A 19,878-nucleotide genomic window follows, 5' to 3' on the forward strand; every position below is an offset into this window, starting at 1 on the left:
TTAAGAGCCAACTAATCTACAATCCTAATCCAAAAAGAAAAAAAAAAAAAATCAGACTCATCTGTCTGAATTGAGTCAACTACACGATTAACTCTGCACTGTCACGGTTGCACGGAAATTCTGAGCTGCCTAAAAAGATGCATCATCATCTTCACATGGACTGAAGTCAAATCAAGCCATGTCTATGCCCAGTACCACTATGGAAAGGAACATATAAAACTGACAAATTGATTTGACAGTGCAGGAAGCCAAGTGGTACATTAAAATTAGCCTCCTGTAAATTCCATCCAAGAACCTTCATACTAAATGGAGTATCAATGAAAGCTAACAGACTCCACGGCTAGTTCCAGTTAAATTTACGTTTTTGTTTTAGATTCCTGAATGACAATTCTCCCAGAACTGTCAGATTCACATTGCATGCAAATCTGACTTCTTGCAAACAATATCACACACTTCAGAAATACTTGCAATGTTTCATAGTTGTAGGGTTGGAAGAGACCTAACTAAATCATCAAGTCCGACCCCCTTCCCTGGGCAGGAGTGAATACTGGGCTCATATGACCTCAGTTTGGTAATTATCAAGCCTCCTCTTAAAGACCCCCAAGGTAGGAGCCAGCACCACTTCCCCTGGAAGTTGGTTCCAGATCCTAGCCGCCCTGACTGTGAAGCAGTGCCTTCTAATGTCCAGCCTGAACCTACAACTTATGGCCGTTATTCCTCGTTACTCCGGGAGGTGCTCAGGGGAACAGGGTTTCTCCCATTCCCTGCTGGTCCCCCCGGTAAGTTTAAAGATGGCCACCAGGTCCCCTCTCAGCCTTCTCTTGTAAAAGCTGAACAGGTTCAGGTCCCTTAGCCTCTCCTCATAGGGTCTGCCCGCCCTGCTGTACCCAGATCATACAAGTGACCCTCCTCTGGACCCTCTCAATGCTGTCCACATCCCTCCTGAAGTGCGGTGCCCAGAACTGGACGCAGTACTCCAAATGTGGCCTGATCAACGTCGCATAGAGGGGGAGGATCACCTCCTTGGCCCTGCTCGTGATGCGTCTGTGGATGCATGGCAAGGTGTGGTTGGCCTTGCTGACTGTGTCCTTGCATTGGTGGCTCATGTTCATTTTGGAATCGATAATGACTCCAAGATCCCTTTCTGTCACTGTGCTTATGAAAAGGGAGTTCCCCAGCCTATAGGTATGCAGCTGGTTCAATGCTAAATAAAAGGTTGTTTTCCCAGAGTCAGACTAACCTAAAGGTGAAGCAACAATTGAAATATTGTTGATGTGCTTGACCAATTAAGCACATTTCTAATCATCTGAATTATATAGATTTTGTACTGCACATTGTTGCTACCTTCATTCTCTTAATCATGGCAGAATCAAAAACAGTATTATACTAAAAATTCTGCAATTTAATTTTTCACTCAAGATGACAATACAATTCCAGATGTGAACAACAGATAAAAGATGATTAACATACAACACTGAGTCAATTTCAGATGATTTCTTTCACTACTGCAGGAACTACAAATCATCCAAATAAAGTCTTGTGATTTTATTTCTCCCTTAGTCACAAGACAATTAGGTACCCACTCTAATGGGTTTAGGAAAAGGCTGAAGCAACCTATTGCTTTTTTTCTTTGGCTGCATGTTGGTTTATGTCCATCTGGTGTTAAGGAATATATTTTTGTTAAATATTCTTGTACATACTGCAAATTACTAATAAGTAATAAAATGTTACTCTTCTGCAGTTGCTTATGAATTCCAATTCCAAGAGATATGGCACTACAGCAGCACAAGAAGGCTCTCATGTGCTAGTTCATTAAAATAATTCTAGGAGAGAGATTCTTCATTTAAGTAAGAATTCAAACTACATGCATTTTTAATTACTACTAGTCTCCAATTCCCAGGTCTATGTCTAGACATTTACTTTGTAAACCTGCACCCTTTCTTCTCCAGCCTAGGGTATCCCTAATTTTCTCCAAACCAGCTTCATTGCCTCTTTTGAATTCCCTTCCAAGGGCTAGCCAATCCTTAAAGCACTGATCCAAGACTTTAAGAAAACCAGCAAATTACTTTCCTCCTTCACCCTACCCAAGGCAAGAAACAGACCTGCCCCACAAATATTACTGTGGTCTCATGCTGGTTCTACTTGGGGTAAATATCAGAGAACAGAGGTAGAGGTACTATAAAAGCAAAAGTCCAACACTATAGCAAATAGATGGGGCATGACAAGTTGTCATCCTTCAGAAATCAGAATCACTTCATCACTTCAACTTCTGAAAACTTAAGCCATGAAGCAAAGTCACCTTTGGGTATTCAGCAGCTGCCTGTCTCCACTTTGATTCAGAACACCTTATTTGGGACACTGGCCTGGCCCCATTCATACTATGCCCTATTTTTCTTGGTCCTACTTTGAGAAGATGCTTTCCACCACTGCTCCTTTGCTTCACTCAGGAATCCAAGGTGAATAACCCTGCAATCACTTCAGCTCCCAGTCGTGAGAGAGAATGTACTATAACCCCTCGCCTCACCCCAAGTAGCAGAAGAAAAGCACACTACACTGACATCAGAGGTTATGTGCACATGTTCATCTGTAGCACTACATACTGCCTCAGCACTTTGGAGCACTACAAAAAATAGTGCACTACTGGAGTGTGCGCACATTCAGAGCCCCCTCACTGAAACACTACAAAGCACCAAAAAGGCGCACACACCAGCCAAAGGCGAATAGTACATTGCTCCTTTTCTCCCCTCCCAGTCCCCAGGGGAGCCTATTAGTGAGCCTGACAAGCTCAGCAGATCACCTGTTGCTGTCATGGCAACAGCTGATCAGCCCATCTCAAAGCTGCAGCCACAACAGCTGATCAAAGTCTGCTTCTTTCAATCAGCTGTTGCTGATTCCTCAGAAAAGCAGGGTAGTAGTGGCTCTGACAGCTGCAGCTCTACAAACTATTAGGGAACCAGTCACTCTCTCCCTCCTCCTCAGAGGGGAGAGGGAAGCACTGCAAAATGCTGAAGGTTTGAGACACCTCCTTGTAGCACTACATTTAAGTGTCAACATGTTACCCCTGGCACTTCAAAAGGCAGCCCTATACAGATCTTGTCTGAAACAGGAACACCTTTGTGGCAGATCCACCCCCAACTCCATCATTGAAAATATATAAAAGTAATATGTGCACATAGCCAGATAAGTACATGACTCTGCAAAGAGGGTAATAAATGAAGTTTATTTTCTACCTATGGGGACTTTTTACCATCTTTAATTTTCCCTGAGCCTGAGAAAGGGTGCGTGTGCCCAAAAGCTTGCAGAAAAAGATAATTTTGCAATTTCTTACTTGGTCTAATAAAAGGTATCAACTCTGAACCAAGAGTTCTAGAGTTTTGCATTTGTTTTTGTCTCAGACCAACATGGCTACCAAATACATCCCAGAACCTGGAAAGAAGAAAGTATTACCCACAAGGTGGTCAAGATGCAAAAAAAAAAATCAGCTGAAGAGGCAGCTGGGGAAACGGAATTTCTTCTTTTATTTGAAGCTTTTTCTTTCCAATCTAAGTGAATGATTTTTGCCTTAATAGCAACCATTTCAACATAAGCATAACACAGTTGTTAGATTACTCAAGCCATTCAATGTTTATATTTACACTGTTCCTTGCAATAGAAATATTTTTTACCAATCTATCTAATATTGTCAGATTAATTTCAACTTTAAAGTCAATCCATAAACTAGTATTTTGTCTCAGTAGGGTTTTTTTTAAGCACTATCATTTTGTCTATTAGTGTCATGAATAGCATTTAGGAGTCGAATGCAACTCATTTAATATACCTTCCTCCTCCCCCTCCCTGTGTTGCCATTACTTTAGGACTATTTTAACTGACCCTCCCCTGTGTAGCATTTTTGTTCTTACTAATAACTTTAGGATTCTATTCAGCTACAGACCTGGAATTTTTTTTTTTTTAAATACTCTTCACAGCAGGGAGAGGTGAAAGAAGAGGAAGTAGTTTGAGGAAAATAGCCACTGAGTTCATTCTTACAGGTTAGAATATGCTTACCGGTCTGTCTGGAGAACTTGGATAAGATGATCCATAGCCTGGCTCCCCACTTCCAGGCGATATTTCTGTCCAGAAAATAATTAAAAATGAAGTAAGGAGGTTTGCCCAACAAACTAAGATACCACTTTCTAAACAAGCGTGCCACAGAAAACACAGTGCCACAGAGAACACTGTATACTGTACAGGACTATAGGAAGTTATTAGGGGCGCACCAATAGAGATTTTTGAGGCCGACACTTGATAGCTGATTTTTAAGAAGCACAAATTAGCCAATACCGATCCGATTTCTGATATGCAGCTCTTCAGCTTGAAAAGCTGCGTCCAGCTGGTAGGTCTGGTGTGGTGGAAGGGGAGGAAAGGGTTGTGTGGGGGAGGGGGGGTGGCGGAGGGACCTAGGTGGGGGGTGGCAGATCAAGGCCCCTGCAGTAAGGAAGGGAATGGAACTGGGGCAGACACTGACCAGCTGGGGCAGGGTGGGGAGGGGCACAGGACAGAGCTGCAAGCAGCTCATCTGGGGGGGCTATGGCGTGTGCCTCCTGGATCTGTGTGGCGCAGGGCAGACTGCAGCTGCGGGCCGAGGCCAAGGGACAGTTTGTCGGGAGGCTGCGGAAAGGGATGCGGGGTGGCTCCCGCTGCTGTGCATGGCTCATCTGGTGCTTGTCTGGCAGTTCCCGCCACTCATGCAGGACAGCATGGAGGGGGGGCATGTGTCCCCAGATCTGCCCAGCCAGGAAGAGCCTGGCCCCAGCCCACCCATCCCAGATCTGAGGGCACATGCGCCTGCCCCATGCCCTCCCAGACGAGCAGCGGGAGTCCACCCCCCGTCCTTCCCACACCCCAATGAGCCACACCTCCGTCCCACACCTGCCCCGGCTAGGCAGTCCTTGCCCCAGCCCCACACACCCCCTCACCGCGGGGTCCTTGATCTGCACCCCCATGCTCCTTCCACCTCCCCTTCCACCACATCAGACTTACACACTGCAGGCTCCGTTCCTCACTGCCTACGTGCTGTGCTATGGCTGCACGCGCACACACGGGCATTTATCAGACAAGTTATCAGCTGCATCGGGCCAATTTCTGATGCAGAAAATTTTGTTTACGTTGGTGCTGATCTGGTATCAGACTGATGTATCGGTGCACCTCTAGAAGTTACGCACATACCTTTGATAATGATTTAAGGGCACGAACAGCATCCCTTCGATCATCCAGTAAAGTAGAAGAAGCTACTCTGTCACAGAGTTTCTGAATCTGTAATAGGAAAGACGGTGTATTAGGTGACAATCAAAGCCACTTAAGACACCCATGCTAACAGTCAAGTAGCCATTTAAATCATACAAGCACTTGTACTAGCTCCCACTAGCCTCAATATGGAAGGTACCACTTAGGCCACATTAAGTGTACCAGCAAGATCATGCAGACAATATTTGCTTAGATGTTCACACCTCCTTACACCTCATCACAGGACAAGTGCCTCACAACACTGGCAGACTCAATCATTCATTTTATAGCAGTGATGAAACTGACTGCTCCTACTCATTATCAAGAATACTACTGACAGCTATCAGTCACCTTTATGGCTGCTAATCTCAGAACTTTATTCCTTCCAGTGCTTTATGCTACAGCAGAGTCTGTGGTATGTGTACCACCAGAGGTACACAGACCACCTATCAGTGGTATGAGGCCGCAGCATGCAGGAGTGCTCAGGGCAAGCGTCTAACAGGCACAGCTTCAGCCAGCATTACACATCACAACAAGGGGTGCAGCCTCTGCCAGGCCACTATTGCCAGCACTCCCTGTGCACATACGCAGCTGTCGCATTCACCAGGCACAGGTGGGAAGCCCCAGGCACCTTCTCATGGAGGGCATGAAAAGCAGCCGGCCCCAGCAAACGTGGGCAGTGCCAGTGATACAGACTGCCTGGTGGAGGATGCACCCCTCATTGGCTGGAGCTGCACCCCACTGGGTACCCTGAGCACACCCACCTGCTGCTGCACCATGTGAGGGAATGGGGGGGGTCCCCACACCCCTCACAACTGACAAACCCACACCCTGCCACCACATACACACAAGACCCCAACATACCCTATGCTCTCTCCCACACAGCCACTGCTCCTCACAATCCCTACCATACACACACACCCACACCCCCTCACATACCACCTGGTGGTACTTAAGGTTGTATCATTTTAAATTGGTGGCGCACAACCTGTCAGAGCTTGGGAACCACTGTGCTACAGCCATAAGGCTAACACTGTTACGGAGCTGTGACAGTAGTTTATATGGGCAGCCAGTTTCATAGGTCTACCATGCACATTAGGAAAAAAGCTGTTTGTTAAGCCCACTGCAATAAGCCTGGACTATAAGAGAAACTGCTATAAAGTTACTGCATGCAGCTTAAATTTAATAATGGGATAAGAAATAATTATTACTCTGTTTAGAAGATTATGCATTAGAGAATGGCATGCTTAGCTACCTGGACACTGCAACTGCTCTGACAGGAATTCTAATGTTACAAAAGCCGTAGTCCATCTGTCTATCCATAATGCTTTATTCACACTCTGATTGGCAGACGGAAACAACCAATCAGAGTGCAAATGCAGCGTTCAGCCAGTAGGTGGTGGCATGCCGCCATGACCGTAGGGACACGGGGACGGAGCTGGGGTGTAGGGCCAGATGCTGGACTCTGTCCCTGCCAGCTCCCCGGGTTGGGGTGGGGGAAGCAGCCCTGAGACAGCAGGGGCGAGGGTGGAGGGAGTGATCCTGGCTCCGGGCCTCTATCCTCACTCCTCCCCACCGGCAGGCAACTGAGTGGATGGGCGCCAGCGACCCTGCAGGCGGCAGCAACGGAGAGGTCAGGGGGGAGGCAGGGCCAGCAGCGCTCCCCCTGCTCCCTTCAGGCCGCAAAAAAATGGAGGGGAGAGGGCAGGAGGGGGCAAAGCCGGTACTGCTTGCCATGCCCCCCCCCCAGTATTGCAGATGGCAGCAGGAGTGGACAGGGGCAGCGGCCCAACCCCGGCCCCGAAGCAGCCAGAGGGGAGAGGGGAGCGAGCCTGGCCCCAAAGGTGGGGGAGCAGACCCAGATGCAGGCCACTGTCTTGGGCTGCCCCCCATAATTTTTGACAAGCAACTGGCTAGTAGAATAGAATGATACAGACACAGAAATACAAAATGAAACAAGAATGGACTCAAAATTTACTAAGGCCTGAAAATGGAACAAAAGAGATTTCTATTATGCAGGATATTTTATCTGAAGCATTCAAGCCCTCACCATTTTGACAGGTTGCTAGCCAGCCCATATACTAATCTGACTAAGAATCAGATACACCTCAAAGAGCTGGAGCGACTGTTAATACTGACTTACTTCCATGCAGTCCCATTTTTTTTCCTGTGCCTGCTTGTGGGAATACTGATTGAGTCACTCCATTGTAACAACCACCTTTCCAGCTGATGGGTGATATCCTGACAACAAAAGAACTGATTATGCTTTACACTCAGAGGAAACAAATCAGATCATTCAAGGGTCTGTGCAACAGTTACCTTTTAATTCAGAAAGTTTTCTACTATTAGTTTTCCAGGGTTCCTTCACTATACAGAAATTCAAACCTAACCTAGGCTGGAGGGCCACAATGACTGGACAACATGTCAAGTGCCAGCATCCAAACATTTAGAAGCATGACAACTGACAGCCTGAGAAAGTAAGGATTTGTACCTCCCCACACTACCATTTTTTTTTTTTTTTAACTCCAACTGCTTTAAAATCTTGGGTTTGTGTTCATACTGGAACAAACCCAATGCTATCAGTCCCTATTCCAGGGTCTGCAATTATTTTGGGCAGAGGGCCACTAACCCAGTTTTGGCAGGCTGTGGAGGGCCAAATGGGTAGCCCCACCCCTTGACAGGTGCCCCACCCCCTGGTCACCATCTTGGGACCAATGTCCCAGGACCAGCACTAGTGGCCCCATGGCCAGTGCCCCATGCTGCAGCCGCTCGTAGCCCGCGTGAGGCTGCCTGTGCCTGCTCCGGACAGCCCTGCGTGGGCTGCAAACGGCTGCAGCAGGGAGCACCGGCCATGGCGCAGGCAAGGGGCTGCTTTTCCCCAGGCCACTTTTCCCTGGGCTCCTTCTCTGCCCTTCCCCCAACCCCTTACCTGAGCTTCTAGCATGGGGCAGCCATGTGATTCCAGCCAGAAGCCCCTAATGAGGCTTCCAGCTGTGGGGGGCGAGGCCAGGCAGGCCCTGCTGTTGTGGGAGCCTGCTGGGCTTCCCCTGGGTCCTACTGCCCTTGGTTCCTGTCATTTTTGACAGGAACCAAGGGCAGATAAATATTAATTTTCTAAATTTTTTAGGGGCCCCGCGAGCCAGATAAAATGGCCTCGTGGGCCAGATCTGGCCCACGGGCCGTACTTTGCCCACCCCTGCCCTATTTCCCATCCACATTTATGGCCTCAAGCATCTCTAATTTTGCAGATGAACTTACTGGAAGATTGGAATTGACATACTCAGTATCTCGAAATCAGTGATTCTCAACTAGGGTGCTACAGTCTATGTTAACACGATTCACAAAATAAAGCTAGAGATTTCCAATAGGCATTGACAGTGTTAAAAGCATTTTGACCTGTTGTGGTCTTTCTCAGTTCTTTGCAACAGAAGAATTGCTCTATTAATTTTCTGTAATCAAAAAAAATCCAAGGTTTGGGGGAGCTGTTTGAATTACAGGTGTGCTGAAAAAAGTAAAGTCTTACAATGGAACTATTCTCTCCCAGAACAAAGTTTTCCATGCAAAAATGACTTTTCCCTGTGTAAACATTTTTGACAAAGATAAAAGGTCACCTTTGCCCCAACACAAATATTTCATACTTCAGCTGCTTTATCCCTTCCTATTCTGGACTCAATCTCCAGTTCATTTTAAAATAATGGTAACCCCTGACCACTGTACCATCTTCACACCAAATCCAGTTTCAAGTGTCAAAATACACCTATTCTTTAAATTGTGGTGTTGCAATTCCATTTCTTCCGAGACAGAAAGGCAAACACATGACAGTTAACAAATCTTTAAAAAGCAAGTACTTACTTAAGGCTTTGCATCTCAAAAACTGTTTTTTAAAACTATCTGAGAAACCTGTACTACCAGGAATTTTAGCTTTCCTTTACTGCTGAAGTTAAAAGAAAGCTGGAAACGAGTTACAGCCTTAAATCTGGAGGTGTCATCTACTCAATGGAAATGACAACTTTAAAACCAGCATTAATTAAATCAGTCTTCCCCCCCAAAAAAGGGTGTTAATTCAACTTTTAAAATAACGACCAATTTAAAGCACTGTCAGTTTAAGATTAAAGTTTACAACAAAATATTATAGCTGAATTTGTTATAATTTATTTTAAAACATTTAGCATATGATGAAAACATGGCACAAGTCACATCAGATAGGAACTTGTATTGTTTTCAATCTCATAACAGACTGAATGCTAGTATTTACATCTTCCCAAATGTTAGATGCTTTTCTTTCTACAAGAAAGATTCTTCCTAGATTACTTTTAGTTTCACTTTTGCCTTCTGCTTAACCTTATCCAGAATTTTTCAGTGTAGCTGTTAAACTGCCAAAGGAAAAACTAACAACTCTTAGTTGTCTTATTTAGCTAATAAAATAATTTTAAGAAGCTCTACCAATGTATTTATTTCAACTTTTATTAATTATATGCACCATGACACAAATGAGTAAGAGTTTAGTTATTTTATTCAGTAAAACACAGATCAGTCACCGTTTTCTAACAAAGGACAAAATGCATGTTCCTAGTATAAACTGAACTATATAACTGCTTAAATACAGGGGGTATAGCTATAGTGTACCCTCATTAGTAAACTACCATGACAGTTAGCACAAGTACCATAATGGACAGCATATTAGTGAAGTCAACATGTCTTAACTGCGATATACCAACCCATATGAATCAAGCTCTCCTTAGGAAAATAGCTAAAAAGTACAACTAGAACAGAATTAAGACAGTGATCTAAGTCAGTGGTTGTCAACCTGGGGTACACTACCCCTAGGGGTACTTAAAAGGGTCACAGGGAGTACACAGAATTCCGTGCACGCGCATGCAGCCGTAGCGCAGCACGCAGGCAGCCACGAGCACAGCCTGGCCATATGGAGAGCAGTCGCATCTGACTGGACAGGGCAGTGCCTGCCCCTGCTCCAGCCCTACTCCCTCCCTCAGGGGCCAATGGGAGCATGTAGTGAGAGAAGCTGCCCCCTCCCCACCCTGCAGGTCTCATTCCTTCATTCCTGCACCCCACCCCCTCCCCCATCACTGGGGCCTTTATCTGCCCCCACCATGCAGATCTCATAGCACGCACACCCCCATGCCTTCTTGGAGCAGGAGCCACGCCCCCCCTCCCCATGTCCCCTGGATGAACTGTTTACAACTCCATCCCGTGCCCCGCCCCCACCCTGGCTGAGCAGCTCTTGCCTGCCCCACTCCCTCCCTCACCACAGGCCCTCGATCTGCAGCCCCCCTTCCCCTCTCCGAAAAACAAAAAAATATGAAGGAGTACAAGCTGAAACTCTGAGACAGAAGGGGTATACTTGTTAAAAAAGGTTGGACCTGAAAAACTATGTACCTAATGCAGCATGTACTGCAAGATAGTACAACCCCCTCCTGCCCCTTAAACTGGCAAAGCCCTTTTTCTTCAGTCAAAATGAAGCAGCTTTGGTTTACCAGGATACAGATAACTGATTATCGCTAACAACTGTAAACGATTCATAAAATTTAACATAAAGCTGTTAGACCATAAGCCAAGGACAGAGAATCACACATCTAACCCTGGGGCTTGGACTCCCAACCTTGTCACTGATTTGCAATGTGACAATGGCCATTCTACATCTCAGTTTACTCACCCGAAAGATAGTTATTAATAGAATTTCATATTCACCTTATAAACCAAGGAGTCCTACTTGTTTAAGCTTTGTAAATGTTACGCAAAAGGTTCACAAAAACACCAATTTCTAAGTGTTTTTATGCAGTATTAAAACTAAGTTTGTTCTTGAAACACTGCTTTCCTTACCATAGGATCAGCTCAGGCTAGAAACTCTCCATCTCAGTCCAACCATCAGCCTTTTCTATATACCTCTGCAAACAGCAAGACAGTCCATGTTTTTACAATCATTGTCTTGGGGGGTTTCTGCCCCAAAAAAGAATGCAGAGAAGACCTTTAGGGTAATCCATTACTATCACTAATGCCAGAATTTTTTTTTTCTTAACAAAAAACTACAAAATCCTGCAGCAATGCAAAACTGACCTAGCAAAAGGATCATATTTACCTGACTGCAAGATGACTCCAAATTTAGAAGACCCTACAATAACTGTATTCCATTCTTGGAAAATAAATGTTATAACTTTCCATGTATAGAATCTAATTATTAGAAAGTAGGTCATCTTACATTCATGCCCACCCCCAATGGCAGGGGGACAGAGAGTGAGAGGCAAGTGGCAAGGGAGCCAAGTGGCCCCCCCAAACCTTATCCCTGCCAGCAACTGTTGTCCCCAACCCCCCGCTCCAGGCCCAATTTTGCCCAAGTCACACAAGCACATGGTTGCTATTGCTCCAGCTCCAACCACACAGCAGTGGTTGCAACAGCAGCAGCTCTGGGACTGCCGCCACTGCTGCATGGCCAGAAGACAGCAGGGTGGGACAAGAGACAGAGACACCCCACCCCTCGGTAATTACTTGCAGAATTCTGCTAGACTCCAAGATTTGGCTGTATGGATTTATATATTTTATTTGGCCCCCACACAAAATGATGAAAAAAGAGAGAGAAATAAAAATGTATTAAACCAGGGGTTTTCAACCTTTTGGGGTCAGTGTACCCCTGGCAGCCAGTCAAGAAGGAAGGAGTCACCTGGTGGCCAGTAAACAAGTGGGGGGGTGCCCCCCAGTGGGCAATCAGTGAGCATGCTGACAGCAGAAATGGTGGCAGCGCCCACTGCCGAATACCCAGAGGCCTTCCCAAGTACCCCCAGGGGTACCTCCTGGCTTAAAACCCCTGTATTAAGCCATCTACACATGGCAAAACTTGTTTCAGGATGGCAAACAAGGTAGAGAGGGGAGCTACATCTCTAACTGTGTAAAGGTAATAACCTGCAATAAGTCATTCTAAGTTACTGGGAATAAAAAACACCTCAGCTCCTAGGGGAAAAGTTGTTTTCCAAAAGTATCAATGGCCAGCTTGCTATTCAGGTTTGGAGTTACCAGTTCATTCATATGCTAGATTTGAAATGGAACAGGGCAATATTTAGCTCACTCTTCGATAAAAAAAAAAATAAAGGAGCTTAAGGCACTTCACAGATATGAGTGAGCCCTCCCCCAACCATATCGCTTATCTATCTGTGGAAGGAACATCCTACTATTCTACTGCTCTGCTGTGACAATTCTTGTGTCTTCTAAGTTACTAGCTTTTAATAAAACTAGCTAATGTGTGTTCCAATGTGCATCTTCAGCATAACACTTGGATTCCCACCAGCCCTTGGGTAACATATGAAGGTCTGTATAGCAAAAAGAATTACTTTAAGTGCTTAAAAAATTTCATCCCAATCACAAAAGAGCTACTAAGCCTCCAAAAAAGGACTATGATAATTAAACAAACGAAAAGAAAAACTATTAGTAAAGTATGCAACACCAGTGTATACAGGTTACCAGACTAACCTGAGCTTTTCTGTTGTCACAGAAAGTTTGCAGATACAGGACATCTATTTCATATCTTCCTCACAAGGTCCCTCCCATTCTCAATTTGTTAGTCAAAACACTTATGGCTTCCAAAGTCATCTAATTCCCCCTCCCACCCCATACCCCAAAAGGCAAGGCTACAATATGGTACCCACGTACCACAATCAAGGTGTAGACCTGATTATGCAGACAATAAACTTAGAAAATAGTTTCATAAAGGGAAGAGGCAGCTGCCTAACTGGAAGTTTTTTGACATTTTACTGAACATTTGATTCATTCCTGACATAAAAAGCTATGGTAAGTGACTTCACACACATCGTATGGTTTGAATAAGTCAGAGCCTCAAGTCTATATGGAGATGCTCCATTCTTCACTTTTAAGAAACCAGCTGCTCAGGTGAGCAGCTTTCACCTAGACCAAACACAGCCCACAGCATCCTCTGCAATGTAAGGGGACTCTGGGGCAGTGGCTCGGACACCTGGCTGCGTGGGACTCCTCAGGCAGGAGCTTGTGAGCGGAGGGCCAGGCACAATCAGCTGGGCTGAAAACAGGTGTCCAGGGCACCCGGGGTGGGGAGTCCAGGGCAGCCAGAGGCACTGCTGGCTGTGTTCACCTTTTCCCTGCTACTGGCTACAGGAAGTGGCTTATCTTCGCCCTGCTGGCCTCGAGGTGCACGTTTAGCCCTAAGAAATCCGACTGCAGCCGAGTCCTTTCACCTCGAGAAGCAGGAACGACACAAGAAATCCTGACTTTTCTCCCTCCTCCCCGGAAGCCAAGCCCTGCTCTGGCCCCAGGTCTCCCAGGAGGCCCACTACAGCCGGCGCCCGAGCGGCGCGGGGCTCAGAAGAGCGCCTCGGGGGCGCGGCAGGGCCCAGCGCGGGGAGCCCGGGCTCGGGGGCCAAGGCGGCTCCAGACAGAAAGGGCGCCTTGCTGCGGCCTCAGCACCGCCAGGGGGAGAGAGGGAGCGGGACCGGCGGCGGGGCTCGGCCACACTCACCGTCTCGGCGCCAGACGGCTGCGGCCCGGCGCTCTGCGCCCCCATCACCCCCCGCAGGAAGTTCATAGCCGCGCTGCAGGCCCGGCCCGGCTCGGCTGCGACGACAACTGCGGCCGCTCCCGGCTCCCCGCCCCCGCGGCCGGAACCCGCCGCCAGCGCCTGCGCAGGGACGTGGCACTGACGTGGCCGCTCAAAGGGCGAGAGAGGCGGGGCGGCACCGCCCTCCTCGAGGTCTTGCCGCGGCCACCGCTGGCCCCCCCCCACGCGTCCTCCTGCCCTCGGTCACGTGTCGCTGGGCGCGCGGCTCCACCCGCTGCACTAGCCCCCGGCGCCCGGCAACGGCCCCAGCTTCCGGCCCGCGCTGCGCCTCCCATCGCCTCCTGCGCGCCAGCACCCCTGCGCTGGCCCGGGGCTTGGAAAGCGGGCAGGTGGCCTGATACGTCACTGTATTTATTTACACACACGCACACATGTGGGCTGCCGTGGTATGTGTGTGTCTCTGTGTATACACTTACATGCACACACACCTGAACCTATATATATGTGTGTGTGTATGTATGTGTATGTACACACACACATAGATTCAGGTATTGTGCGTTTTGTGTCAGGGTTTGTGTGGTGTGGTTTGGATAAGGATGATCCTGCCCCAGGCAGGGGGATTGGACCAGATGGCCTCTGGAGGTCTCTTCCAGCCCTGCTTCTCTATGACCCTATAGGAAGTATAATACAACACAGCCTTTTTTCCCCAGTTCAAAAGAAGCTGATGTAGTTGAGGAGGGTCCTGTTTGAGCAAGGGGTTGGATAGAGGACCTCCGGAGGTCCTTCCAACCCTTGCTTTCTGTGATGCTAAGCTAGAGCATTTACTCATATGCCAGGGGCCTAGAGCTGTATTATTCAGTTGGAGATCAAAGCAGAAACAAATATAACGTTCTTGGAATGTGCATTAATTTGCTGTGTCATATATTGCGTATAAAAACACAACCAGCTAGGCAAAAATAATCAAAAAGATGTTGCTTCACTGGTCCTATAACCATTAGAATAAAATGTATATCTCTGTTTCAGATTTGTAAAACAATCTAGCCTTAAGTATCTTGGCAGTGCATCCAATGCCTCACTAAAAGCTACTTCCACATCCCAGTTAGTTGCTTTTAGCTAGAGTTAAAAACAATCCGCAGGTCTGTGAAATAGGAGCAAGATTACCAGGAGCAGCTAACAGACAGCTTAATTGCAGAAGAAAGGATAGCTTGATTGGGGGAACATTAAGGCCATTGAAAAGGAGAGAGGGTCATTCGCACCAGTGGAATGAAGAGTTCAGACTTCACATGCCCCCACACAGTTTAAATCAGTCACCACTTCATAGTGACTAGCAGCCCTTATAGCGCACAGCAGAAACCTCGTGTCTGACCAGCACTCCCCCACACAGAGTCCAAACCCTACCTTGACTCCCACTGCTGTTCATATGGCAGTCTCTTCCACACAGACTAACTGAAAACCCAAGGACTCTGCTCCCGTCCTTCCCCAACATCAGCCCTCAGCTCCTGCAGACACACTGACCTACGCACCAAGTGCATGTGGAGCCCTCTTGCAGCTCCAGTGCCGTAACAAGGCAGGGGGCGAGCAGGGTGACCGCCCTGGGTGCCAAAGCAAAAGAGTGCCAATAGGGGTTGGGGCGGGAGGAAGCCACAAGTGGCTCATTTTGGAGGGTGCGGGGATGGGGGAAAGAGCGGCTCCCGCCACTGCATGCACCCTCTGACAAGCGGGGGGGAGTGTGTGCCCCCCAGATCTGTGCACAGGGTAGGGGCAGGTTGCCACTGCAGGTTTTGCCTCAGGCACCAAACTTTGTTGCTATGGCACTGTGCAGCTCCACATGAATCCATCCTGGTTAGCATTTCAGTATATATTTCCCCAAATCTTCCCTTTTTCATGGCAACCTATGGGAGGTATGAGAGAAGGATGAACATAGAGGGCCATATTCTCTGGTATAATATGTAGAGAGGCTGGAGAGGTGACACTATTCCATTTCTTCTATCTTTTGGTTGGTTACCAGTGTGGTCACTGGCATTAAGTCAAGGTACCTGCCTTCTGGTCCACTAACACCTCTCCAAAAAGTGATAGCAGAAAAAAGATTTGAGAAACAGAGACCTAAAGTAATTAGAAGCCTGGGTGTACTTCCTTCTGAGAAGAGAAAAAAAAAATTGAGACTGGCTGCAGTAGCAGTGTTGTGAAGGCAGCTTAAAAAAATAAGCACTTACAAGGGAGAGTAGATTTGTACCTTGGATACTAACTAAATCAGAGATGTATCAACTGAGCTTTCATGAGCCCAAGTTCACTTCATCATATGCTGATGATGACATCACATCTGATGAAGTAAGCTCAGGCTCACAAAAAGCTCATGCTATAAATCTCTGATTTAGTTAGTCTATAGTATGGGTGGACAGTTATTTTGGCTGGAGGGCCCCTTAACGACTTTTGGTGAGCTGTCAAGAGCTGCAAGGGTAGCCCTGCCCCTCAACAGGTGCCCCACCCCCCCGATTGTCATCTTGAAACCAGAAGTCCCACCTCTAACCCCTGACCTTTGCCACCAGAAGTCCCTTACCTTGCCTCCAAAAGTTTACCATCTTGGAACTAGAAAAAAATACAAAGTATATACTAAAAATCAAACATCTATTATAATATATTTTAATTATTTAAAAAAATGTTGTGTCCTGATTTACATGTATTTGCATAGCATAGAGGTGATTGCATAATAGCTCAAAATAAAGTCTTACTTTTATATATTGTGTGTGGGGTGTGCGTGGGGGGGTTGTGAAGGGGTGTGGGGGGTGTGGGTGAGTGTGGGGTTTGTGGGTAGGGTCTGTGGAGGGGGTGGAAGTGTGTGTGGGTGGGTGTAGGGTTCCCCCCCACCACTGTGCACAGCCCCCACTGGTGGTGGCAGCAGCAACAACAGGCAGCAGGCCCTTGGGGTGCTCCTGTCCTGAGGCAGGCAGAGCCCCCTGGTGGCATGCAGCTCTGGCTGTCCCGGGAGCTGCAAGTGGTGGCACAGAACCAGCCTGGCCCAGACCACTGGGGTGCACCTTCAGGCCAGACCAGGCTGGCTCCATACCAGCAAGTGGGGCTCCCAGCACTACAGGTGGGAGCTGCATACCATCAGGCCGGGCCAGGCCAGCTCCATGCCTCCATGTGGGGCTTCCAGCACTTCAGCGGAGAGCCACATAGCCAGCCTGGCCTAATGGCACATGATTCTCCATGGCTCCCAATCCATGTGCCATTGGGCCAGCCAGGCTCCATGCCACCACCTGTGGCTCCTGACTCTCTTTCTGGGAGCCATGCTGCATCAGGCCAGCTGGGTTGAATTCTGTACCAGTACACGGGGCTTCCAGCACTGTGGCTAGGAGTGTGTGCCACTGAGTTGGGTTGTGCTGGCTCCGTGCCTCCATGTGCATCTCTCCACTTGAGTGCTGGAAGCCCCACATGAAGACACAGAGTGGCCCAACCCAGCCCAATGGTGCACCCCCACACATGCACATACCATTGGGCTTGGCAGGCTCCATGCCACCAGCTGCAGCTTCCAGCTCTCCTTCCAGTAGCTGTGCACCATCAAGCCGGCTGGTCTGGCTCCATGCCAGCATGTGGGGCTCCTGACACTGCAGCCAGGAGTGCATGCCGCCAGGCCAAGCTGAGCTGGCATTGTGCCTCCACGCGGGGCTCCTGGCACTGCAGGCAGGAGCTCCCTTCCCCACTCACCAGTTGTCCAGTTGCACACCATTGTGCTTGGTGCCTCCACATGGGACTCCCAGCTGGAGTGCTGAGAGCCCAGGGAGGTGGAAGCACAGAGCCTGCCCGGTCCCATGGCATGTGACCTCTGAAAGCCGGCCTCCTGTCAGCTTTCAGAGGTGCTGTCAAGGGCCGGTAATAATTATTTTCTGGAGGGGCCCCACAGGCCAGATAGAATGGCCTGGTGGGCCTGATCCAGACCACAAGATGTATTTTGCCTACCCCTGGATTATGGGGTGCAAATCTATCCTGTCTTCTGCCTGATTCAGACTAAAAGCTAACTACCTCTCTCTGCTTGTGGTTTTACAAGGGCTTTGTTTTTATTTATGTCTCCACAAAATACAGGGGAAGGTCATAATAAAAACCACATTCTTCTTTTCAGTTTAAGTGTCATATAATTAATTACGCTGTGAAATTCAGTGCTTCTGTAGTCATCATCTAACAGAATTCCAAGAGTGAGGATGTATTTTTGCTAATCATGAGTACATAGACCTTAGGTGGGATAAAATTCCTTGCATAAGCCAAATGTTCCCATCAACATTTATAAACTTGGCCTCTCTGGACTGAGTACTTTTCATTTCCTAGTCATTGGGATTCTAGCATTTCTCTTAAAAGTAGTTGCCATTGATCAAGGTCAAATAGAATAGTGGATTAAACAGGCTTTCTTCTGTGCTTTGTCACATTGAGCAGCCCAGGGAGTTTGTGCCATAGAAATTTAATATGCTTATGTCAGAGAAATGCCTTTTGACAGGTATTTATATTACCTTCTTCTCCACCATTTCTCCTCTCTGCCCTAATTTCCAAACACCCCATCAAAACATTCTTTGCTTAGAATATTTTGAAATTGCCTGAAGGTAGCATGTATATTGTATATGGTTAGGGATTAGACAAATCCTGTCAGGGGTTAGCTTGCTTTCTTTTCTCCTTGTTACATTCTTTACTTTGGGCAGATGGTGATATTTAGTAAACCAAAATACTATCTTTAATAAGTTGCTTTGGTAAGAACTATGCCAAACTTGCTCCAATGGTAGATTTTGGTTAAGTTACAGTGGAAGTCAGAAAAGAAAATCTTATTCATACTTCCAGGAGAAAGAAAAGGGTCACTATCCATATTCAAGAAAGTCTAACTTACTGTCCATTTTGAACTCTTCCTGCCTGTAGTGCTGCCTTTGGCAAGACTAACTTTCATCCAGTCTTCCAAAATCTGGACCGAAATCAGATAAATAAGGAGAGTAAAACTTCTGTATTTACGTGTATTTACTAACTTGCGCAGTGAGAGAAGACAAGAGACCAGTCCTGCTATTCTCTAAAAGAAATAACAGCTTCAGTGTCCATTGATTCATCCTTCGGTAAGGCTCCAGCAACTTTGAAGATTATCTATGAAAAGAAACAATTGCAGTTGAAAAAACATACTCTCTCAAAACTTTCTGTGCTACTCAGTTGCCAACTCTTTCTTAATTCTTTCTAACATTTTGGTGTTTAAATAAAAAAAAAAACTGCATCCCTCCCCTTTATTGAGAAGGAAAATTGTCATGACCCAAAGGTCTGATTTTTTTGTGTGTGCTTCGGCACTAAGAATTATCCCCGTGGGTTTACAGCTTCATTGCATGGAGGGGTTCTGCTGCGCAGAGAACCCGCGTGCAAAGGAGTGTTCCCACCACTTTGCAGCTGTCTTTGCAGGGTGCATTTCCTTTGCAACACAGAAATGCACGGTGCAAAGAGTTCCCACTTGTCGTATGCAAATTCGTGCCCCGCAATTGGCTAGTGCTAAATTATTCACACGTGGCGGCTAGCGATTGGCCTGCTAGCCGTATAAGAGGCTTGAGCAGTTTCCGCCCAAGCCAAAGAGGACTCCGCATCCATCTCGTGGGGACTCTGGGTGTGCGCAGCAGGGTAATAGAAACCCTGTGAGTTGCCCAGAGGAGTTTGGCGGCCTGATCCACCGCCCACCTCTTCCCGTCTTCAAATGGAGCCTACTATAAGACGTATCAACGAGTTTTATGCGCGCTTATCCTGGACATCCGGAGTTCTGTCTGCGTGGAGCCTAGCAAACTCCACGTGATTGTTCGTGTTTTGTCTGCATGGAGCCTAGCAAACTCCACGTGTGTTCGTGTTTTCTGTTGTAACCGCAACTCAAGCAAGTTCTCAGCCTGCACCGCGACCATCTCGGTGTAAGTAAACAATCTTAAAATCAACCGTTACGTGTCTGTGCCTAATTCTAGCTCGGCGCCCGCCCCCTCCGACCCGGCCTGCCCGGGCTACCGGCCACAGCCCGCGAGCAGAGCGACGAAAAGGGCCCGGGGCCTGACCCCAGCCTGCACAAAAATAAGCATTAAAAGTGTGTG

At 47.4% G+C, this 19,878-nt stretch overlaps 1 protein-coding gene and 1 long non-coding RNA gene across 6 annotated transcripts in view; both read right to left on the reverse strand.

The window, feature by feature from the left end:
* Window positions 1-13,909, reverse strand: part of USO1 (USO1 vesicle transport factor) — a 90,447-nt gene extending 76,538 nt beyond the window's left edge. For 2 of the 5 annotated variants that reach the window (XM_059722353.1, XM_059722352.1), the window contains exons 1-3: window positions 13,760-13,909; window positions 5,206-5,292; window positions 4,045-4,109 (exon numbers count right to left, since the gene is read on the reverse strand). In XM_059722353.1, the coding sequence (XP_059578336.1) occupies window positions 4,045-4,109; window positions 5,206-5,292; window positions 13,760-13,825 (218 nt within the window). In that variant the 5' untranslated portion in view covers window positions 13,826-13,909. The remainder of the gene's footprint in view (window positions 1-4,044; window positions 4,110-5,205; window positions 5,293-13,759) is intronic. The other 3 variants (XM_014611570.3, XM_059722354.1, XM_006273715.4) reach the window with 2 other exon arrangements.
* Window positions 13,910-18,792: 4,883 nt separating this feature from the next.
* LOC132248372 (uncharacterized) overlaps window positions 18,793-19,878 on the reverse strand; it is a 34,514-nt gene continuing 33,428 nt past the window's right edge. Inside the window, exon 3 of the long non-coding RNA XR_009459551.1 lies at window positions 18,793-18,910. This is a non-coding gene — a long non-coding RNA (uncharacterized LOC132248372). The remainder of the gene's footprint in view (window positions 18,911-19,878) is intronic.

This window comes from Alligator mississippiensis, chromosome 2 (genome assembly GCF_030867095.1).
Source record: "Alligator mississippiensis isolate rAllMis1 chromosome 2, rAllMis1, whole genome shotgun sequence".
Classification (NCBI taxonomy): Eukaryota; Metazoa; Chordata; order Crocodylia; family Alligatoridae; genus Alligator; species Alligator mississippiensis.